General features: G+C 38.5%; 1 protein-coding gene across 3 annotated transcripts in view; it reads left to right on the top strand.

Moving 5' to 3' along the window:
* Positions 1 to 24,971, top strand: part of GRM7 (glutamate metabotropic receptor 7) — an 853,586-nt gene that overhangs the window by 410,832 nt on the left and 417,783 nt on the right. For all 3 annotated transcript variants that reach the window (XR_015726624.1, XM_087866838.1, XM_045808129.2), the window contains exon 3: positions 22,433 to 22,574. Coding sequence is in view for 2 of the 3 variants with exons in the window: in XM_087866838.1 (XP_087722964.1) it covers positions 22,433 to 22,574 (142 nt within the window). In the remaining variant the exon portion in view is untranslated. The remainder of the gene's footprint in view (positions 1 to 22,432; positions 22,575 to 24,971) is intronic.

Below are 24,971 nucleotides of genomic sequence, written 5' to 3'. Positions count from 1 at the left end.
TTACATAGGTACTTACTTGGTGTTAAAGACATAATGATGAGTAAGACATGATTGCTGGTATCAGATACTCACTATCTAGTTGGTAAAACAAGTATATAAACAAGTTCAGAAAGTGTAACAGCCATGATAAAGTATAGAATTGAATCTGCAAGAGCATTAAGATAAAAGGACTGAGGTACAATTAGAATACAGAGACTTCTCCGGTCTTTGCTGAATAGGTTAGATACAAACTGAGTCTTTTCAAAGCAAATAAGAAATATCTAACACAATTATCATTTAGCTTTTTAGTAGGCCTACAATTAGAAATTTCAATATTATTGAAACTCACTGTGAAAATGTCACGCCCAATATAGGTGATTTCTGTAGTTCCTTTTCAAACCTGACAATTTATAATTCTAATATCTACTTTGGTGCAAAAATTAAATACTGCATGATAATGCTTTAGTTTTTCAACATAATAAGAAAACATTAAATATTACAGATTTACTCACAACCGATCTGATACAATGAATTTGTTGAGGTTCATCAAATATTGGAGAGATTTATTAAATAAGGGTATTAAATCATTTTATCTAAAAGCTTTATATTGTAAGTACATCTCCACTTATTCAAAATAACAAAGGTGAGGCCATACCTGAATCAGTTCTTACATAATGAGAGTAGGCAAATTTTGGCTTGACTGTACTTGCCAACATCTCTTCTTACTTCAAACATTGTCCCAACTGGAGGAAGTCTGTAAAAATATACACATATGCACATGTGTATGTATGTATGTATATAATATTTATAGTATGTTGCAAAGAATTATCCTCCTTTCCCTCTCTACACAACTGATTATGTGAGAAATGGACATTTGACCAAACCAGACGGTGCAGTACTGAGAGCTGGAGCCATGAGCTTTGGTGTTGGCTCTAAGAGTTGGCACCACAGCCACCAGTAGATGTGTGCGAGCTAAAGTTTGGAGGGGGTAGAAACCATGAGGAGGCAGAGGGAGTTCTCTGTGGAAAGTAGGGTACAACAGATGAATGGAGGTAAGAAGAAATCAAGACACCCTAAAATGGAAGAGTAGATGAGGAATAGCTGAGACCTTCATGCCTTTCTGCTCCACTTTCGTTAAGACCCAGCTCAACAGTTTCAATGGCGTACATGCTTCTCTAGGACCCCATACTAGTGTGTGCCTCTGTATGTATGTCTGTGTCTGTGTGTGTTGGATAGAAAGAAAACTTGAGTTGATCTGTAATCCTTTTTTTTTTTTTTTAAGATTTTATTTATTTATTCGACAGAGATAGAGACAGCCAGCGAGAGAGGGAACACAAGCAGGGGGAGTGGGAGAGAAAGAAGCAGGCTCACAGCGGAGGAGCCTGACGTGGGGCTCGATCCCATAACGCCGGGATCACACCCTGAGCCGAAGGCAGACGCTTAACCGCTGTGCCACCCAGGGGCCCCTGATCCGTAATCCTTGAAACCAAAATAACTGCTATTCTGAAGGGCCAGTCAGCTTGTGGTTATGATTTTTCCTGCTGGAAGACGGCTTTGCCAAGTACATGGTCATATTTGGAGTATTTCTTTTGCTTTTGAGAACAGTGTCCCATGCTCTGCCCTATAAAACCTTACTGTAGGCTGGATGTCAGGAAGGGAGGCTGGTGACCACAAGGAAACCTCACCAGCCTGAGTTTCTTCCAAGGCCTAGGACATAGTTCCATCAGAAATGGGTGTGCTTGCTTTGTTAAAATAAAAGCTAACTTACTGTTTGATTTGAAAGCCAGAAATATTTAGCATTTCATAACCTCATTAATCATAAAAGGGCTTACTTACCCTTTATTCTTATGGGCAAAATTGAACCTACACTAGCAAAACTTATTAAAAGGTAGCACTTTGAGCCAGTGTATCAGGACAAGATGGAAAGTTCTTGGTCTCTGAAAGCAGTGCTGCATTCAAATATGACTTGTCATACTTTCTTGTGATAGTTGGTATATCATGCCCCCCTGAGTGTTGGTTTTATCATTTGGTAAGTACAATTTTCTGTTTCTTGAAATTGTGATAGTTACGTCCTATAATTATTAAATGAGTGAGCTCCGGAACCAGTCTTCTAGATTCAAATCCTGGCCTCTCTGCTGATTAGCTATGTGACCATAGGCAACATTTGTGACATATGGGAAGATTTGTGCGTCAGCTTGGGCTTCTGCAGAATTGAAATAACAATGGTACCTCTTTATAGGCTGTTGTGAGAAGTAAATACAGTAAAACATACAAAGCACTGATGCAAAGCCTGGTAGTGCCCAGCACATACTAAGAGCTCAGAGAAGTGTTTACGTAAGTGTTTACCATTACAAATTGCTTTATAAATTCTGCGGCTCTGTGCATAATGTGGTGATGTTCAAACAAAGGTTTCTTGAGGCACAAAATGATGTATTTTGGATTACTTTTCAAAACACCTACAACTGGCAGCTTGCTAATAGGTTAGTCTGTAATTTCTACCTCCTTGTATGAAGACCACTTATGTAGAAATGGTCTGGAAATGAGCACTCCCGCAGGACTGAGCAGGCATATGAAAATGCTTTTATCATCATTGCCAGACTTGCAGGTACAGAGGATGCATTTGTTTCTAAGGACTTTAACTTGGCACCTTTCATGGACACTAAATTTACTCTGAAAAGAAAAAAGAAAAAGCATCTGTTCTTTTTGTACTGGCAGAGGTAGCAGAGAATGGTCCTCTTTGGCACCCTCAAATTTACTTAAGCTCTATTTTCCTCCCCCCAGGCAGGTAAGAGGTAAGATAATTGATGATGCTTTCTGGTTCCATGCACTCGGGTCCTTCTAGAGCAAGTATGAAACATTAGGGAAAAAATTTTGTTTTAGAATTTAGTTTTTAAAAGAGAACAAGGCAGAGCTCTCCAGATTTTTAAAAATTTATCAGTTTATTCTATAAATCTAGTTCTTTTTAAAGTGCCTAATCAGATATTTTATATGATTTTGTTATCAGAATGTTTTATAAAATCTCCTATTGTGCCTTGTACTTCTTCTGTCTTAGTGAGGCAGATTGTCTCTAAATTGTCACAGAGGGGAGACCTCAATGAATTGTGACTTTTTTCCTCTATCCCCTTTCCTTAGACGTTTTTCTTTGTCATAAATACTGATGGATGGGGCAATACTTACAAATCTATTTACAAGATCATTTTTTAAAAGATTTTCTATATTTATTTGAGAGAGAGAGCAGGAGTGGGGGGAAATGATGAAGGAGAGGGAGAAGCAGACTTCCTGAGCAAGGAGCCTGACATGGGGCTTGATCCCAGGACCCTGAGATCATGACCCAAGCTGAAGACAGACATTTAACCCACTGAGCCACCCAAGAGCCCCTATTTTTATGATCAGTTATTTGCAGCCAGACATTTTCTTTTTTAAACTTCATGGTATTCCTTTTCCCAAAGTTTCCTAAGAAGGCTGGAGACATTTTTTTTTTCCAGGTATTCTTTAAACTTTACTACTCTGAATGTGAACATCTGCCCAGTATCAGCATCAGGATCACCTTGGAAGTTGTTGGAAATACAGAATTTGGGGCCCCACCCAAGACATACTGAGTCAGAATCAGCATTTTAAAAATGTACCTCCATAATTCCTTTGCATATTACAATTTGAGAAGTGGTACATTAAAACACCATGATTTCATGATCCCCATGCTTTCAAGATGTGTCTCTTCAAGACAGGATGATGGACTAGATCAGTATTTCCAAAATGACAATAGATGTTAGAAGAACAAATGGCATGTTAGTTTCCTATTTACTGATATAACAAATTACCTTTTTTAAAAAAGATTTAATTTATTTATTTGAGAGAGCTAGAGCACGAGAGAGAGAGCATGAGTGGGGGGGAGGGGCAAAGGGAGAAGGAGAAGCAGACTCCTTGCTGAGCAGGGAGCCTGACGCAGGGCTCTGTCTGAGGACCCCAGGATCATGACCTGAGCCAAAGGCAGATGTTTAACCAGCTGAGCCACCCAGGTGCCCTATAACAAATTACCTTAAAATTATCGGCTTATAATACAACACAAGATGTATTATCTTATAGTACTGGATGTCTGAAGTTCAGAATGGGTCTCAGTGATCTAAAATCAAGGTGTCGACAAAGCTATATTCCTCCTGAACACTCAAGAAGAATCTGTTTCTACATCTTCCAGATTCCAGAGGCTGACCTCATGGCCACTTTATATCCTCAAAGCAAGTAGTCTAACATCTTCACATCTCTGTTTGACTCTGATTACTCTGCTTGCCTCTTCCCTCTTGTATGACCCTTGTGAATACCGTAGTCCCACTAGATAACCCAAGATAATGTCCACGTCTCAAGAACAGTTGGTTAGCAACCTTACTTCCGTCTGCAACTTAGTTTTCCCTTGTCATCAAACATAACCTAATCAAAGGTCTTGGGGATTAAAAATTAGGCATCTTTGGGGCATCATTATTCAGCTTTCACAAATAGGATCTTTGACCTAGTAAATTTGGGCAACATTGATTAAATATAATTTAGAAAATGTCCTTTCTGCAGGACTTCTCAAAATCTTCAATATATTAAAGTCACATTATGAAACCCTGAGAATGAGATATACTGTGTAATAATCCCCAAATGTATTTGGCCACACTATTCTTTTATTGATATCTCCTAGAAGAGGACACGTTGGGAAATATGAGCCAGAGGAAGGTATATCCTTCTTTCCATTCTTTCCAAAGCTTAATGTACACATAAAAGAGTCTTGGGCTTGGAGATTTAGGACTAAGTTTTCCTTATTGGACCTGATCTCAAATTACTTTAATTGTAGATTACTCTTCTGTTTCAATTCTGTTTGGTATATTGGGAAACTTACATTCACATCTTGGACCAAACACTTACTCTTTATGTGGCCTTGATTTTAATCTTTCTAATTCCAAGTTCTGAGTTTTGGGAAATGTTAATAACATGGATCCTAGAGTCAGATAGCCTGGGTTAGACTGCTGATGCTATAGCCATGTGACACAGAAAAAGTTATTTGACCTCTTTGTGCTTTAGCTTTCGCATCTGTTACACAAGAGTGGGGGAAGCTTCATAAAATTGTGAATTTAAATTAGATAATGCGCATTAGATACTTGACACAAAGCCTAGCACACATCAAGTACTCAGTAAAAATTTTGATGAGGGTTTTATTTTTTGGTTATTACTATCATCATCATCATTATTATGATTAGAAAATAAATGTAAACGGTAAGGTCCTATGCAAATAAATAAATAGTATAAGGAGGATAAGCCCTGTTCTTTATTGGGGATGTTGGTTTAATGGGTATGAAAGAGAACTTTTGACTCTAAAAAAAAAAACCCAAAAACTGAGGGATATTCTAAGGTTTACTGTTAAATGCAAACCAGAGAAAAGAGTTTAGCGTGGCATTTGGTTGAGTAAGTAAGATTTAAGTTTAAAGGCTTTGGTACAGGGATGCCTAGGTGGCTCAGTCAGTTAAGCATTTGCCTTCGGATCAGGTCATGATCCCAGGGTCCTGGGATCGAGCCCCACGTCAGGTTCCAGGGAGCCTGCTTCTCCCTCTGCCTGCTCTGCCTGCCGCTCTCCTTTTGTGCTCTTCCTCTCTCTCACTTTGACAAATAAATAAATAAATAAAATCTTCAAAAAAACAAAAACAAAAATAAAGGCTTTGGTACATTATATGGCAGAAATACTTTTATCATGAGTACCATTTCAGTTGCATATCTATACAAATCTAGCCTACTTGAGCCAAATCACTGAAAGATTCTTTCAAGTTCTACACATGGATTTGTACTGGCAGTTAAAAATTTCACAAAGAAGAATTATTGACACACATAAAACATTTCAGCAGTTTTTTTTGTTTTTTTTTTTTAAGAAATAAATGGGGTTCCTGACCTGGCATTTTATTTCAAAATTCTAACAAAATCCATTTATATGAAATCTGATTCCAGCAACATATTAATCAAACCAATTCAGAAGATTAGGTCTTGTAATTAAAAGTGCTGTCTATACCTTTCTACAGTGACAGTTCAAATATAACTGCAACTGCAGTGTCAATATCTTTCCTGAGAGAGGAAACATAATCGGGAATCTTAATTTGTCTCTATTGCAGCCTAATAACTCAATTAGGTTGTGATAGAAAAATGAGCTTTGAAAGAAATTGAGAGAAACACACTAATTTCCCCAGGTTTAATTAGCTAAGTCGAAATCACAATACTCATAATCACAGATACACATAGTTACAAAATGCTGATTACCAAAGTACCAGAGTTGTTAGCTTCAGGAGTGAGGGGTGTGTGGCGTATGATGTGTGTGTGTGTGTGTGTGTGTGTGTGTGTGTGTGTGGTGTGTTTGTGGTGTGTGCTGTGTGGGCCGTGTGTGTGCTACATGTGTGTGTGACGTGTGTGGTACATGTATATGGTGTGTGTGTCCGTGTGTGTACATGCGCTCTCTCTCGGATCTTCACACTAGTGCAGAGAACCAATGCAAACAGTCAATATGGATATATTAATAGATACAATAAAAATATGTAGACAGATGTATTACCAAAATATCAGCACTACTCACATAATTAATAGGATGGAATACGTCATCTCTTAGAATGGGGAGATCTAGTTTGGGAGAGGTTAGAGCAGGTGTATTTAAAAGTTTTGACCCCTTCTCCCTCTTTATTACAATCTAGATGTTATCAACTCTCAGTAGAGCACTGGCTAAGAATCCTAGGACAGCTTTTCATCTTCTGCCCTGAACCATGGTCATTGTTATATGCTGTTTATTATGAGATAATGGGATATTTGTGTTATATAATTAAACCTATTTTTGAAATAAGGCTTAATTTACCTCCTGGCTGCTCTTGGGCAAATCACCTTCTCACCTTTTCCTCCATTTATGAAACAAAACTACTGTTTACCAGGGGAATACTTAACCTGTTTGACTTTCAAAGTACATAATTTTTTAGCAACTTCTTTCTGTACATGACAAAGTTATTTTCAATAATAATCATGAAATGAAACATAATATCAGTAATGGGGAAAATGTAAGTGGTAAAAATTTTGTTGCATTTCATATGTATGTTCATGTTAGTAATGAAATTATACATAAATAAATATACAAAAAATTTCAGGATAGGAAATTAGGAAGAGATAAATTTTAAATACATAATCTTTTTTAAAAAGGGAAAAATATTATACCTCCATATTGGTTGGCCTGTTGCAGTAACAAGTAATATCCCAGTTTTTGTTTGTAGGCTTTGACTTCTGTAAATTTTTAAACTGCTTTGTAGAAATTGGTCTTTGCCTATTGCATGTTCAGTGGATGACTTAGCCAGATTTGTCAATCTATATTTGTTCAAAGTTGATCAAAGAACTTATTTTTTTATTACTTTTATTTTTAAAAGTTTATTTTTTACAAGAAGCTACAGAAAAAGATGCGAAAAACAGCACAATTCTTAAAGTTCAATTTATCTTTTAGCATGTAGAGGTCACTATTTCAATGACAGCTAATCATATCATATAATTGTAATTTTGTCATCTAGTGTGGCAAACTGTTATCGAAATTGATGGGGTTTTTTACAAGAAGCAACAGATACACAATTTGGAAAATTCTTGAAGAGAGGCATAAGTTTGGCCAAAATTCATGAAATTCCTGTTTCATTATAAATTTCAGATATTGTCATAGCATCCATGACCTTATTTCTTTACAAATGATTTTTCAAATTCTCCACATTTGGAAAAAATTCTCCTTCTTGGCCAACAACTTCATTTTAAATGCCTATTACATTTTATAACATCTTTTTCTGCAAAATTAGATAAAATGGTGACTGATGCCGCTTATTGACATTAATCCACTCCTTTAGAACAATTAACAGAATCGTATTAACTGAACAGTATTCCGTGTTGTTTCTTCGTCTTTGCAATCACTGTGCTATCACTGATTACTGCAAATGCACTGTTTAAATGCAAGAATATGCAATACTGTAGGAGTTGGAAGGATGAACTATGCCTGATGTGAGCTTGAATGACTTCTAGGCATTACGAACTTACTCTTGAAATGAGAGTGTGTAGTGAATCTGCACGTGTCAGAGGCCAAGTGCATAATTTGGGTCTCTGAGTCAGTTCACTTACATGTTGAATACAACGTTTATTAAAGGATACATCATAAAACTGATGGTAATTTAGAACTTAGAACATACACAAAAGATGCGAAAAACAGCACAATTCTTAAAGTTCAATTTATCTTTTAGCATGTAGAGGTCACTATTTCAATGACAGCTAATCATATCATATAATTGTAATTTTGTCATCTAGTGTGGCAAACTGTTATCGAAATTGATGGGGTTACTCATATAAAAGTAATGCATTCTTTATATTTCTTTACAAAGTTGAATTATTTGTATTTAAACATTTCATCAACCATGAAGAACAAGCCTATCTGAGCACAAATTATTCTTTTCCTATTGACAGGATGAAGACAATCTTTTTTTTTTTTTTTTTAATCCTCTAAGTATATACCAAAAGAGATATGTTGGTTTGTTTGAAGATGTTGAGTTAAAGTATCTGGCACTTGATGTAGGAAACAAAGGCAGAAGAAAAATTGTTAAATTGCCTTACTACCTACAGCCCCTTGATAAGTCCTTGACACAGGCAGAGTAACATTCCTCTAGGGACTCAACTGCCTGGATGTTGACACTTTTCTAAGGGCAAAAGGCAACCCTAGCCCGACCCCCACCCTCCCCAGGACCCTGTAAGCCTACTTCAACATATAAATTTCCTTTAGAAATTTCCTTTATCTCTTTTTTTAATCTTTTTAAAAAGATTTTATTATTTATTTGAGAGAGAGCAGAGCAAGAGAGAGCATGAGCAGGGGGAGGGGCAGAGGGAGAGGGAGAAGCAGACTCCCCACTGAGCAGGGAGCCAGAGGTGAAACTTGATCCCAGGACCCTGGGACCATGACCTGAGCCCAAAGGCAGACGCTTAACAGGCTGAGCCACCCAGGAGCCCCAAGAAATTTCCTTTATCTCTAACCCCCCCAAGATACGTGTTGGCAATCATCCCCAAGCATATGGCCCACTGATATACATTCAAAGGGTCTCATGACTCAGGTTTTATTAGATGGTAATATATGACTTTTTCCCAACAATACTAGCCCCCTCAGGATCCTGGAAACCTTGCTTCCAAAATTTTTTAGAGACTTACGCTAACCCCCTCCCAACTTGAAAGTATATAATGAACCACTCCTCATGACCCCTGGGCAGCTCTTTGTGCCCAAGCGTCCTGTCCCTGTGCTTTAATAAAATCACCTTTTTGTACCAAAGTCATCTCAAGAATTCTTTCCTGGCCATAGGCCTCGAACCCTAACATCTTTCCTACATCAGCACTGATTCATTAAATGAAGAGACACTATTATAAAAGAGTTAACAAACATGTTTATAATTCAGGAGCGTTTGATAGACTAGAAGGTCCCGGGAGCTACAAGCATCCCATTTCTTCTATTTGACCAATTCATTGAGAGAAATGTGATAGAGGAGAGAGTAAGGGACCAGAAGTGAAGGAAACCCCATCAGAATTCCTGAGACAGGTAGGGAAATAGCTCTGGATTAAGGGTCAGGAATTCTCTCTTTTTTTTTTTCCTGGTACCGTATTTGGCTATATAGTGCCCAAATAGGCTTGATTTCCAAGCTTCTGTCACCTCATCTATAAAAGGGACCAGTACTCCCACCTCTGTCCATGTCTTGTAGTACTTGGTGGTATTCAAAAAAGAATGGATGAATTAAAAAAGCTTTGGACCAATAAAAAGGATCATTCTGGGGGAAAAGACAATAACCAGTTAGTGAAATAACCAATGAAAAATGAGAGAAATCACTTATTAATTTATTCATGGAAGATAATAGCATGGAAATGATTTTTTTTAGTTACTGTAGTATAGTACTGTTAGAAATACACGGATTACTGACGGATTCATAAAGCTAAGAGAATATCTTTAGAACCACTGTCCTAAGAATATGAAATTGTGTGTGTGTATGTGTGTGTGTGTGTGTGTATGCCTGCCCTAACTTTGCACTAAATTTGAATTCTCTGGATGGATTCCCGCACAGATATGATATCCTGTTACCTCATTTTCAAGATTTAAAATGAATCATAAAATCGGCCCACTCCGTTGCTCCATTTTGACCACACACATCCAAGCGAGAACTGAATAAATGTAAACAATAGTTCAGAAACATCAGTCGTGTTTTAGACTCATGAGTTGACCTCCGTTGTTACTGTCCAGGGATGCATAGTGGGACATCCTTACAGAGTTGCTGCTTGCAGACAGGTGACAATTGATTCTGACCGCTGAGGCTGCTCAAGCCACAGGGAAAAGCCGTCACTGTAAAAAATCAGCCAATTTCTTAGTTCTTGTTCTGGGAAAGGACCAGCTTGCCTTCTAAAGGCTTCCTGAATCAGAGCACTTTCTCGGTTAACCCGCTCACGACCTGCCAAGATGCCAGCTGTTGAGAAAAATTTGCTGTTCCATGTTGGGATTTTGGTTGTAAGCTAAACTCAGAGCATTCTCAGGGGGCCGCACAGTTTTGAAAGAGAATTAGAAAGAAAAGTTGCCTTATTAGTATGTATCCCCATGTGAATGAGTAGGATATTGGTCTTTTGTTTTGATTTCTACATTGCCAGCAACTAAGAGAGTGCTTGAGACATGGCAGACGCTTAGTAAATATTTTGTTTAATAAAGTGAATGAATGCTTGGCTGTGAAAATGACAAAGAAGGCAACCCACAGAGTAACATCACCAGCCAGAAGAGTATCAAATCAGGAATCAAAAAGCTTAATTGCAGAGCATCAGCTCTGGTGCCAACTTTGTTGGTCACTTCCCGTTTCTACACCATTTTCACCATCTTTACAATGGGAGGGTTGTTCTGAGATCAAGTCAGCTAGAATATACATGGTTCTGTTCAAGATTGATTCAGGGGTGCCTGGGTGGCTCACTCGTTAAGTGTCTGCCTTCGGCTCAGGGTGTGATCCCAGCGTTCTGGGACGAGTCCTGCAACAGGCTCCCTGCTCTGCTGGGAGCCTGCTTCTTCCTCTCCCACTCCCCATGCTTGTGTTCTCCCTCTCGCTGGCTGTCTCTCTCTCTCTGTCAAATAAATAAATAAAATCTTAAAAAAAAAAAAAAAAGATTGCTTCAAGCCTCCATGTCTCCCAAAGTAAGGTGCAAGTTCTTCTCAGGCAAAATGAAGCCACTGAAATTCCTAAACATATTTAACTGATACTTGCTGTCCGACATTGCTTGGCTGGAAGATGTGATGGAATAACCTCGAATTAGTGTATTCAGGTAGTGCCTGAGTTCTGCTGTCTCCTCACTGGCAGGGCATAAACAGGATGCGTCTTGCCCAAGCCTTGAGTTTCTCGTTACAAAGTCTTGTGCCATACAGCCCCAACCCCACCAGTCTAACTACTGCATTTTATCCTATTTTGCTGCAAGAAAGTTCGTTTCTACACGCTCCCCAAAATGCTGTTTATACTTTGGCAGCTGAGCATTTTCTTGGGGCGTTCTTCTGTCCTTGCTTCCTGCCTTCCTCCTTTCCTTCCTCTCCCTTCTCAATCCTGAAAAAGACAAGGATATCTCAAATATTAAATAGAAAAAAAAAGATTAAATAGAGAGTTGGTGGCTAAGAAAAACAAGAACCCTGAAGTCCTAACTCTCAGGCTTCCACCAGATATGCCTCCATCGCCAAAATCTTTGCTCAACCCTCCTCCAATCGTGGGTACTGTTTCCAATTTCCTTGTGACTTTTTACTCTTTCCCTTTGCCTGCCTCTCCTACCCAACTGTTTCATCCACAAATCTATGCAAGTGCCAATCAGTCCCTTTTCCCCAGCTTCTCTACTGCCATGGTGAGCCCTGGTCTCTCTTCTGCTTGATATGTTTCCTTGAAATTCTTTCACTCTTGGCAAGTTTCTCCCCCTTCTGTATAGGGTTGAGAATTCTTGGAAGGCAAGGATAAAATAGGAATGTGTTCAATTGCAAATAACATAAACCTACTGTTGGTAATTTAAGTAAAAAGTGGTTTGTTTTCTCACATATCAGGAAGTCCGTAAGTAAGTGGTTACTGGCACTATTTCTTCTGCTCAAGGATGCATGACTTCAGGGACTCTGGTTCTAGCTTTCTGTTTTACCATTTTTAGGGTGTTGGTTTTCATCATTTTTCACGTTTCCCAGTAATGGCAAAAGGACAACAAACGCTCCAGACATGACATCCAAAATGCTGGAAGAAGCACAGTGTTTCTCTCTCTCTCTTTCCTACCTCTTCTATCCCCATAGCCCCCCAGTTTTAGTTTTTCAGAACTGTCCCCAGAAAAATTCTGTTTCATGAGTAATAAGGTAATTCCTACTTGGAAAAGAGGCTGGAGATTGAAAATAGAATTGAGCCCTTTGACGGTGATCAATGATGGGTTTTTGCTTAGGAATGGCCAGCTGACTTCTCTTAGCACCAGGTATCTGTCAACAAAGAAAGAAGGGAATGTAAAGTTCGACAGTGTTATTCAAGATGACCTTTCCAGTTGATCTCTCTCTTCCCTCCATTACATATTCTTCCACCCCCAGATGTGAAACAACCCATGTGAGACTAAAGTTCTCCCATAAAGCCTTTGGTGATTCCTCTAACAAGATGTCCACCCTTTATTTTTGCTTATATAAACATTTGTCCTCCTCTCCTCTTGATTTGGACAAGAGCATTGTATTATCACTTAGCTTGAAGGATGGAAAGATGAAAATCATAGTACTTCTCTGCCATTAAATTTATGATCTGGGGTGAGTTACTTAACTTCAGAATGCCTCCATTTCCTCCTGTCTAAATGGGGATCTTAGCACACCTGCCTCATGTGGCTGTATGACCGCAGACTCTGTCAGTGACGTAAAGCACTTAGAATAGTATCTGACACACAGAATTCACTGATTTCCAATCTGTTGACTATGATTAATGTTATCACTGTTAAACCCTCTGGACCTCAGTTTCCCCCCTTGTAATGGGGAATTAGATGAAGTTATTTCTCAGGCTCCTTCTGCTTTCATATATTATTCCTTTAAAAAATCCTAGAGAGCCTCTCACACGAGTCTCAATAAATATTTTCTAAATTGAATTGGCAGATCTAAATAATAGAGCAAATCATCAGTAGAACTGTATCATGTATAACCTCTGACAGGATTGAGCTGCAAATGTTAAATGGTTTCCTATTGCTTCTGCAATTAGATGGAAAAGAATCCATTCTCATTTGAGAGAGAACAGTATTTTTAATGGAAACCATTTGTGGTCTAACTCCTGACATTCTTCTTGCTGTTACAGATCTGCCCTACCATGGGCAGACAGAAAACTGACCAGTTTTCAGCTTCAAATTGAGCAGCAGATTGATTTCTGGGACTCTGAAATTCTTTCCATTACCTCAGTGGCTTGTATGTCCCCCCTCAAGCCACTGAGAGTGGGCTTTCTTAGATAAAGCTGACATATCATGAATGGCGTTATCCTGTCTGTGACATGCCTCTTCATTTGCACCATTTATGATGAAACTGTTCGATTTTTCCTATATGTTTACTCCCCACAGAAGTGAAAATAAATTTGGCAGTTCAATGCCAACCTGCACCATAAAACTCCAGTTAGTTTTCATGTGCATATGAAATGCCCCTCAAAAGTGAGATTCTTAAGCTCTTGGTGTCGAACAAATATTTGTCTAGATATAGGTAGTTTATATATTTTGGTGACCAATTTACGTCAGAGATGTAACAGCAGGCAAGCTGAATCCCCTGTGAGGGTCTAAGATGAAACACAAACCACAAGAGAAAGTTAGCATTCAATGGGGCAGCAGTTCAGGATGAAAAGATGGTGGTCAGAGGAGAATGTAGTGTGCTGAGTTACCGCCGTTGTTGAAAAATAAGCTCCCTGATAGCAGGACACCTCAAGTGCGTGGGCACGTACATGCATCTGTGTGGCCGTTCCATTGCTTGCTGGAATAGAAATAAGACTTGCATTACTTTCTCACAATGACACATTTCTAGTGTGATACACTTTGGATTGAATGCTTGAGGAGAAGTCATCTATGTACAATATACATAAATTTTTCAACCTACCACATTCTCTTATAGACCTGAAGCAAATGAAGTGGCTGTCTTTCCAGGAGGCACCGCTCAAGACTTCTAAGAGCAGAAGATCAAAACAGCTTGTGTATCTCTCATCCTTTGTTTTCTAATCTTCTTTCTTTTTTAAGATTTTAGCTTTATGAAGATGTTCATTCCCATTAACATGTTAATAGCCAATTCCTCTCTTCTGTTGAGCTGTTTGATTTTGCACACCTGTGGGCAGTTCTCCATGAGAGGGGGCCAGCAGCTCATTTCTGTAATCACAAGCTCCACGCATGGATTCCTCCAGTGTGCACTGGGTGGGCCCTAAATCTGTGAGTGCAGACCGCCCCTCCACTAATCACGTCACCAAATGGAGTTGCTCTAATTTGCTTAATCACTCAGCTGTAATTGAATCCTGATGGGAAGCTGGGTTTCCATCCAGGATTATTCCCCTTCTCCTGCCGAGAAGGTGGGTAAAGTAGCCATTTCTTCTCCCTAGCAGCCCCAGGATGGTTTGCAGATGGTTTGATTCCTCCATACTCTGTGATGTTTTCCAGAGTTGGAGGAATTATGGCATGGAGACTCTAGTCCCCAGTTCCAGAGATATTTCTCCTGTTGTTCTCTCTCTGCATCATTGTAAACTTTATAACAAAGCATAATGGTCCCTCCCTTCCTTCGTTCTCCCTATCTCGAACTCCTAAGAGCTCTCTAACAAAGTTTGACTAGAACACGTATACAACTATGCCACTTCTGCCTGAGCTGTTCGGAGAGCCCAAGCCAGTGCTTCTCAGAACCCGCCCCCCTTGCCGCCGGCAGCCGTCTCACCTACAGCGGTGGTCTCAAAGTGTGGTCTCCAGACCAGCAGCACCAGAATTGTGTAGAAAGTTGTTAGAAACGCAAATTCACAAGCCTTACCAAACCCACTGAATGAGCATCCCTTGAAGTGGGGCCAGAAATGGGTGTTTTAACAAGTCTTCCAGGTGAACTCATGCCTAAGAATCACTGACCTAAAGCACTGGGCCTGCTCTGCGACTTACTAAGTAAGTGTTCACCGGAGGTACGACCTGGGCAGGTATGTGGACAGTGAGGTAGATTACATAAGCAGATGACAGATAGCTGGATAGATAGACATAAACATATATATGTCTGCCTAAAAATAATTCTAGATGTACAGAGGAGTTGCAAAGATAGAATTCCCCTATACCCTTCCCCAAGTTACCCCAATTATTACCCAATTATACGTGTCTCAATGGAAAAATACTACTACCTCAAATACAGATTTTATTCAGATGCTGTTAGTTATTACACAAACGTCCTTCTGTCCCAGAATCCAAACCAGTTTTCAGTTTGTCTTTTACTTCATGAGCTTTACAGTTTTGAAGAGCACAATCAGGTGTTTTGCCGAATGGCCTTCAATTTGGATTTTTATGACATTTTCTCATGATTAGATGAAGGTTATGGATGTGGGGGAAGACTAAAGCACAAAGGAGGTGCCCTTATCATCACCTCATAGCGGGGGGGGGGGCATTAATCAACATGACTTATCAGTAGTGCTGAGTGCTGTTAACTTAGTGATCCAGTTAAAGCGATCCAGTGTCTGCCAGGTTTCTCTACTCCTAAGTTATCCTTTTTCCTTTCCTATATTCTTTAGAAACAAATCACCAAGTATGGCTTTAACTCAAAGATAGAGGAATTAATCTCCACCTCTTCGAAGCAAGGTTATCAAAGAAGTTGCAGGCATATGTTAAAACAGCCAGAGTAATTAATAAATGTTGGGGGAGAATAACTTTTAAGCTATATAAATGTTCAGTGTCTCCTTCCAGTTTCCCGCACTAACTCGAGCATCTGTCAGTGACTCTTATGTGCAGCAGTTAATACGAGCGTGTTCTCATGGTGATACTGCATTTCTTTCATTCCTTCTGCATTTATTATTTGGAATTGCTCTATACACAAAATTAATTCCTTCTCTCTTATTTATGTATTTAGTCTTTTTGTTTTGTTTTGTTTTTCCCAGTCTAGGCTCGTAGGTATGTATTGTGTTCTTTGGATAATCATTTAATACCATCGTTACTTATTTTGTGGTTCATATTGTCCTAGCTTTGTTCACTGGACACACTTTTAGGTGGCTCCTGTGTCCCACTGACGTGCCCATCACTTTTTTTACATTGTGTACTTCATACTTCCTGATATTGCAGGCTTATCTTGTATCTACCCTGCCCCAGCCTTAAAATTCGCCATTTCTTCAAAGAGAAAGAACCATCTTTTTGTCGAAAGAGGGTATTTTGTTTTTTGTTTTTTGTTTTTTTTAAAGATTTCATTTATTTATTTGACAGAGAGACAGCCAGCGAGAGAGGGAACACAGCAAGGGGAGTGGGAGAGGCAGAAGCAGGCTCCCAGCGGAGGAGCCTGATGTGGGGCTCGATCCTGGAACGCCGGGATCTCGCCCTGAGCCGAAGGCAGACGCTTAACGACTGTGCTACCCAGGCGCCCTGAAAGGGGGTATTTTGAAACCAACACCGGGGTCCTAGGAGGGCTGGCTGCTCTGGGGTGTCATGGCTTCTAGGCCCTCAGCGGCTGGTGTGTAGTAACCCATGTGTACAACATCCCTCCCAAATGTGAGTTTACACGGATATTTCGGACCCCTTCTGGCACCACATGGTTCATTCTAGCCTTACTTTTCTGCTTGTGCGTAAATTCTTTAACAGCAAGGATCTTGGCTCCCATTATCTACAATTTATTTACTGTTTTATTCAACTCAAGCATGGAAAGCAGTTCCAGAATTGCTAACTCACATCCCTGCGAATAATATACAAATCAGAGTACCATTTTATCTTCAGTTCTTTTACTCTCTAGCTTTAGAGTTTCCAGTTGAAACATGATTTTTAAAAGTGACTTAGGTCAACTTATTTTCTGTTCATCTCCATCAGTGAAATTTCCTCATACATTAGTAATACAGTTAGATTCATTTGTCACTCCACATTCCATTCTAGGATCCCCTGACATCCTGGTTGATTTTTTAAATTTTGCGTATAGCAAGTCCAGTTATCTTGGTGAGTTCTTTTAAAGGTTTTGTGGAGTCATGCATCTACCTCCACAGTATGGCACGGAACATTTCCATTACCCCCAGATTCCCTGTGTACTCAACCCCTCCTCTCAACCCTTGACATCCCCGGATCTATTTTCCACCCCTGTAGTTCTGCTTTCTCTAGAATGTCATATGAGCAGAATTATACAATATGTAGTCTTTTCGGTTGGGCTTCTTTCACTTAGCAAAATGCTTTTAAAATGTATTCATGCGCATCCACGAATCAGCAGTTCCTTTTTGTTGATGAGTAGGATTCAGTTGTACACATGTGCCAGTTTATCTATTCACCTGTTGACAGATGTCTTCGTTGTTGCCAGTATTAGTGATTATGACTAAAGTTGCTATAAACACTTGTGTGCACATTTGTGTGAGCACAAGCTTTCAGTTCCTCTGGATAAATACCTAGGATCGGATCTGACTGCTGCTTGTTATGTTATCGCTATATTTAACATTTTGGGAATGCCAGCTTGTTTCCACAGTGGCTGTACCATTGTACATTCCTTCCAGTAATGAACAGACATCCCTCTTGCTCTGCATCTTCTCCAGAATTTGATATTACTGTTTTTTAAAGCTGTTTTAATAGGTATTGTTGTAGTATATCTTTGTGGTTTTAATTAACGTTTCCCTAATGACTGATGTTAAGCATCTTTTCCTGTGCTTATTTGCTATCTATTTTTTTGTGTGTGTCTATTCAGATGTTTAGCTAACTTTTTCTTTTTTTCCATTGCTGAGTTTCAATTCTTTATAGATTGTAGAAACAAGTCTTTTATTAGGCATATGATTAGTTCCCAGTTTCTGGCTTGTACTTTCATTTTCTTAATACTATCTTTCATAGAACAAAAGTTTTAAATTTGCATAAAATTTGATTTATCAATTTTTTTTCTTTATGGTTTGGGCTTTTGATCTCATATCCAAAAACTCTTTGCAAAACCTAAGACCATTGCCAATTTCCCTTTGTCTCCTTCTAAATGTTGTTTAGTTTCATATTTTAGACTTAGGTCTATCAATCTATTTAAAGTTAATTTTTACATGCAGCATGAGGTGCATGTCAAGATTATTTCTATATATGAATATCCCTTTGTTTCAGCATCATTTGTTGAAAAGGCTGTCCCTTCTCCACTGATTGCCTTTGCACCTTTGCCAAACTATCAGTTGACTATATTTGTGTTGGTCTATTTCTGGACCTCTTTTCTGTTCCATTGATCTAAGTGTCTGCCCTGTTTACAATCCCACACTATCTTGATCAGCACCTTGGTGTTGATATAAGTCTTGAATTTACATAGTTCAAGTTCACCGGTTTTGTTGCTCTTTTTCAATTGTTTTGACTACTCTAGTTCCTTTGATTTTTGGTATAAATGTTAGAATTAGCTATTGATCTATATTTTAAAAAGCTTGCTGAGATTTTGATTGAGATTGCATTGAATCTATAGATGAAATTGGGGAGAGTTTATTTAAATGCTTTTTTTAAATTTCTTTCACCCATTTTTTTTATAGTTTTCAGAATATAGCTCCTATACATATTTTGGTAGATTTATACATAAGTACAACATTTTTGGTGATATTCTTAATAGCATTGTTTTAATTTAAAATTCCAGGTGTTCATTGCTGATCAGGAGATATATCATTGACCTTTGTATTTTGAGTTTATATCCCACAATTTTGCTTAACTCACCTTTTAATTCTATAAGATTCTACATAGACAATCATGTCATCTGCAAATAGAGACAATTTTATTTTTTTCTTTTGCTAAATGTTTGTCTTTTGTTTCTTTTCTTTTCTTTTTTGTTCCTTATTCCTCTGACAAGGACATCCAATGCAATGTCGAATAAGAGTTTTAAGAGAGGACAAAATTGCCTTGTCATTTCTTACTGTTAACTGTGATGCTTGTTGTGGGCTTTTTATAGATGCCTGTCATTAGGCTTAGAAAGGTCTCATCTAACCCTAGGTTATAGTTTTTATCATGAACGTACATTGAATTTAGTTTAGTGCTTTTTCCACATGTACTAAGATGATCATATGGTTTTTTCTTATTAATTTAAACATATATAAATTATAATGATTGATTTTCAAGTAACGAATCAGCTTTGCATTCCTTGGATGAAATCCACTTGGTTATGCATGATATATTACTATTTCTTATATATTGCTGGATTTATTTTGTTAGTATTCTTTAGGGGTTTTGCAAGTATGTATAAATGATATTGGTCTTTTTAAAATAATGTCTTGATCTGATTTGGGTATTAGGGTAATACTGACCTTATGAAATGACTTATTTTCTCTCCTTTTCTATTTTCAGTAAGAGATTGTATATAGATCATGTTTTATTTCTTCCTTAACTGTTTGGTGGAATTTATCAGTGAAACCATGTGAGCCTGGATCTTTTTTTATTTTAAGTGTGTGTGTATATATGTATGAATTTGGTATCTTAATATATTTAGAACTATTAAGATTATACACTCTGCCCTCAGCTTGGATAGTTTGTGTCTTTCAAGAGATTCATCCATTTCATTTAAAAATGTTGCTAAATTTATTGGCATAAAATTGCTTCTAATATTCCCTTACTATCTTTTGCCATCTGTGGGATCAGTCAATAAGGTTAGTCCCTCTTATTCCTGACATGATACTTTGTGACTTCTTTCTTTTTGGTCAACTTTGACTAGAGATTGATCAATCTTATTAATCTTTTCAAGAAGCAGTTTTCGATTTTACTGGTTTTTCTCTCTTATTTTTTCTGATTTCAGTTTCATTGATTTTTGCTTTAACTTTTATTATGTCTCTCTGCTTTTTGGGGAGGGTGGTTAGTTAGCTCTCTTTCCCCCTTATTTCTTTTTCTTTTTTTTTTTTTAATAAAAGTAAACATTGGTATGTTTTTATTTTTTCCAAGCCCAGATATCCCACCAAGACTGACAACATTTTTGATGGATAACTTTTGCTTATCGAAAGGCACCTGAGTTCCCAGATCTTGGTTTCTTTCCCTTTTTTTTAAATGTTTATTTATTATATTATGTTAGTCACCATACAGTACATCCCTGGTTTTTGATGTAAAGTTCGATGATTCATTAGTTGCATATAACACCCAGTGCACCATGCAATACGTGCCCTCCTTACTACCCATCACCAGCCTATCCCATTCCCCCACCCCCTGAAGCCCTCAGTTTGTTTCTCAGAGTCCATAGTCCCCCTTATTTCTTAAATAGAGACTTAGGTTGCTATTTTGGCTATCTCCTCTTTCTAACATAAGCATTTGATGATTACATATTTCCTGCTAAATACCACTTTAGTTGTAATCTATACATTTTGTGTGTTCCACTTTTTTTTTTTTATAAGGTTTTATTTATTTATTTGACAGAGAAACGGACAGTGAGAGATGAAACACAAGCAGGGGGAGCGGGAGAGGGAGAAGCAGGCTTCCTGCTGAGTAGGGAGCTCAGTGTGGGGCTCCATCTCAGGACCCCGGGATCATGACCTGAGCCAAAGGCAGACGCCTAGGGACTGAGCCACCCAGGTGCCCCCTACCCTTTTTAAGATTCTGTTGTATGTTCCACTTTCATTTTCCTTTAGTTTTAAATATTTTAGAATTTCCCTTGACACTTCCTCTTTGACCCACAGGTTATTTAGAAGTGTGTTTTCAAATTTCCAAGTGTTATTGATTTCTAGTTTGATTCTGTTAGGCCTAATGACATACTTTGTACAATTTCTATGCTTTTAAATTTGTTGTTATTGTTTTTTTTAATGGCCCAGAATATGGTCTGGCTTAATAAATGTTCCATTTACACTTGAGAAGAATGTGTACTGTTCTGTTGTCCTGTGGATTGTTCTATAAATGTCAATTAGGTCAAGTTGGTTAATAGTGTTATTGAAACTCTGCATTTTGAAAAAGGACCATCAATGATTTTATGCACACTGAAAATTAAGAGCCACTTATAGAGAGCTAACACTGATTGGGATAAAAGTATAATGGAGCTCAACTTTGGATTAGAGTTCATATTTTTCTGTTTGTGGAAGCCTAATACCATTCACCCAGCTGTCCATGCTTGAGGTGTAAGCTTGATAATAGCTATCTCCTCAGCACATTACAAGAACAACTTTATCCTCTTATTTTGGTCTCTAGGTCTTCTGCCCATTGGATGGCCTTTGTTGCCTTTCCTACAAGTATTCTCTCTACCCCTTTCACGTATACCAGCCTTTCTTTTTTTCTTTTTTTTTTTTTTTAAGATTTTATTTATTTATTTGACAGAGATAGAGACAGCCAGCGAGAGAGGGAACACAAGCAGGGGGAGTGGGAGAGGAAGCAGGCTCATAGCGGAAGAGCCTGATGTGGGACTTGATCCCATAACGCCGGGATCACGCCCTGAGCCGAAGGCAGACGCTTAACCGCTGTGCCACCCAGGCGCCCATACTAGCCTTTCTTAAAGTGTGTTTTATAAAGTACCAGATCTAGGGGCTACTACTAAGCAAGAGGTGGGATAGTGAGAAGTGTATCAATTGCTTAGTAAACTGCTGCATGTTCCCCTGTCTTAAAATTCATAATGACAGTTAATATCATCACAGCTCTAAGAAGTCGAGTCAAAAAATCTATTTTTCTATTTAATCCAAAAAATACATATTACTAACTACCTTTTAAAGTTTTGAAGGTGGGATAATACACATAAAACACATATTCGAGGGTTGGGGACATAGTAGGTAGGGTCACTAAAATTTTGTTGCTATGATTTACAGTCGTTGGTGTTCTTGCTGTTGTTTTATTTTTAGATTTATTCCATTGGCTCTGACCTTTAAAAGTTCGGATGGATATGAAGGTGAAAAAAGTCCCAGGAATGCAAACACCAGAAAAGCCACAGAAATTAACCTGAGCTTTATGTGTTTCAGTACATTTTTACTGTGGTATATTGATTGCAGTTTTCTTGTAGTATATTGCATTCATTTTAAAGACCTTCCCCCACGCAGTTTGTCAACCTAAATCTACCTCCCCAGGATCAATATCATTGGTGTTCCTGGGCATCATTAGCTGTTTACAAGTGCAGTGCTAAGAAAATCAGGCCGTGCAATATTATGGAAGGTGCGCCAAGTTTGAACAACAGCTCAGGACTTAGCATGACGTCTTAAGCCTTCCTCATTCTGCAATATCACCAAGGAAGTGCTGTGCACTCAGAATTCAAAATTCCCTCCTCCCCAGCCACTCACTCTTGTTTCTTTGGTATCTCTGAGGGAACTTTATTGACACTCTGCTTTCTTTTCTTAAACAGGTGGGCTCTGCATTGCACAGTCCGTGAGAATCCCCCAAGAGCGCAAAGACAGAACCATTGACTTTGATAGAATTATCAAACAGCTCCTGGACACCCCCAACTCCAGGGCCGTCGTGATTTTTGCCAACGATGAGGATATAAAGTAAGGATGACTGGTGAAATTCATTAATATGCATGCTGCAACTTTAGGAGACAGAAAGATCAGGATACTGACAGAGAAAGGGGAAAAGATAGCACAGAAGCAAATCTATAATTACATAGTGGCAAAGGGTATCCGTGCTTTCTCCCCTACACGAGGAGTTACAGTGAACCATGGGAGCAACAGCATGTCACTGTCATGTCTTCCCTCTCTATTAACAAAACAAATGTATTCGATTTCTTGTAAAAAGAGAAAACCACTAGACCTTTCAGAGGTTCTTTTATTAAAAATATGTCCAAATGTAACAGACTTTTATCCAAAGAATGGTTCCTCTTAATGTAAAAGAAAAAAACATGTCATATAATTCTGGCTGTATTGCCACTGCTTTAGACTCAGTAAGTTCCAAACCAAGCTTGTCTACCAGTATGTCTCTGATCGTTTCCTCCTCTCTTTTCTTACCTTGATCCTCCTTGGAGTCAAAAACCCGATTGCAATCTTGACTTCCCATTTTTCCTCATTCCTTGCATTCTTGGCCAAGCTATGTAGAGTTAACCTTTGTTTCTAGAACATAACATGCCCAGAATGTGTTTCTAAGACACAAATGTGCCCTGATTTCTTCTCTGACCACTATATCTTGTTCCAGAATATGCATCTACTTAAAATAGAACGATAAGTACACCTGCTTAAAAGAACTATTAAAAAAATCTAGGTTTATAAAAAAAGTTCCATTCATCCTGTCCTTAGCTAACAGGTTCTCCTCTTCAGATGCAATGGCTAATGACCAGTTTCTTTTCTTTTTTTTTTTTTAATGATTTTTATTATATTATGTTAGTCACCATACAGTACATCCCCGGTTTCCGATGTAAAGCTCGATGATTCATTAGTTGCGTATAACACCCAGTGCACCATGCAATACGTGCCCTCCTCACTACCCATCACCGGTCTATCCCATTCCCCCACCCCCCTCCCCTCTGAGGCCCTCAGTTTGTTTCTCAGAGTCCATAGTCTCTAATGACCAGTTTCTTGTATATTTATATTCTTCTAGAGACAGTCTGCCTGTCTTTAAACAATGGTGGCGTTCTGTGTGTGCATCTTGTTCTCTTCCCCACTAGCCTTTACTTACTACTTTATCATGGATGTCTGTGAATGTCAGTACCTATCTCTTCAGTCTTTTTAATAGCTGTGCAGCATTTCATTTTACATCCATGCTGTCATTTATCTAAATGCTTCCTTATTGATCGATATTTGATTATAGACTTTTGCAATAATAAATAACACTGTACTAAACTTCCTTTTCCACAAATCTGTGCACATAAATATAATATACAAATATATCATATTAATATAAATATATTATGCAAGAGTTGGATATATAATATTAATATAACACAATTATATAATAATATGCAATTATATTATTTTATATATTTATCTTATGTGTTTTTAACATAAATCCCTGGAAAAGACGTTTCCAGAACAAAGTATATCCCAATATGATTATTGTTTTCCAAAGAGGTTGTGCTGGTTTACATCTCCACTGATGTGAAAGAGCTGTATGGGGATATTTAGTCTTTTTCTTAGATAAAATATATCACTTAATTTGAAGGTGGGTATCCTTAATTAAGAGAAAGTTTAAGGGCCTGGCCATTATTGCATTCTGCTTGGATTTTTGCACTGCCCTCGTCATGGGTCTCCCAGTGCTGTGTCTCTCCCCTCCACCTGCACCCTAAATGCTGTCCCTGAATCCGTCCATCATTTTCCCGGTATTCAGCTCTGATCACGGATAGCAGGACTATTCAACCAAAAGCAAACGATATCTGACGTTGAGATACCTGATGTTTTGCTAATGACCACTGTGTCACCTTGGGAAGTTGCCCAACTGTCGTCCCCTTCCCGCTTTCCAGCTTCTGAGGCCTCAGTTCTTCCATCAGTGAAAAGAAAATCCTTCTTTTTGTGGTTCTTCAGCCTCATTCTACCATTCTAATCTTACTTCATTCCCTGCTCCTTCACGTTTAGTGTTTGCTCATTCCCTGGTCTTTGTGTGTTATCTCGCACACATCTGGAAGGCTTTTCCTTCCTCGCTTTCTCATAACGGTGCCGCCTCCAGTGTGGCTTTCTGGGGAAGGTGTCTCTACACAATGCAGCTTCGGCGTCTTCTTCGTACTTGATGTCACTGACGTTATTTTACATTGCTTGATCATTTGAGTAGTGTGCGTGTTCTCCGCTAGTCCCTAAGCATCTCCAGGGCAGAGGTGATGCCTCATTGGACTTCTTTCTTTGTCCTCAGTCCCCGTCACAGTGCTCGGTACAGAGACGTACTCAAGGCACAGTACCGAAAAAAATGAATGAGTCAGGTCACTATGCTAATGCACTCTATTTCATAATTTAAACACAAGCTTC

Source organism: Ursus americanus, chromosome 14, assembly GCF_024610735.1.
Source record: "Ursus americanus isolate L20-20 chromosome 14, mUrsAme1.1.p, whole genome shotgun sequence".
Classification (NCBI taxonomy): domain Eukaryota; kingdom Metazoa; phylum Chordata; class Mammalia; order Carnivora; family Ursidae; genus Ursus; species Ursus americanus.
Note: the sequence above shows the minus strand (reverse complement) of the source record. Positions and strands in the feature narration are given on the sequence as shown.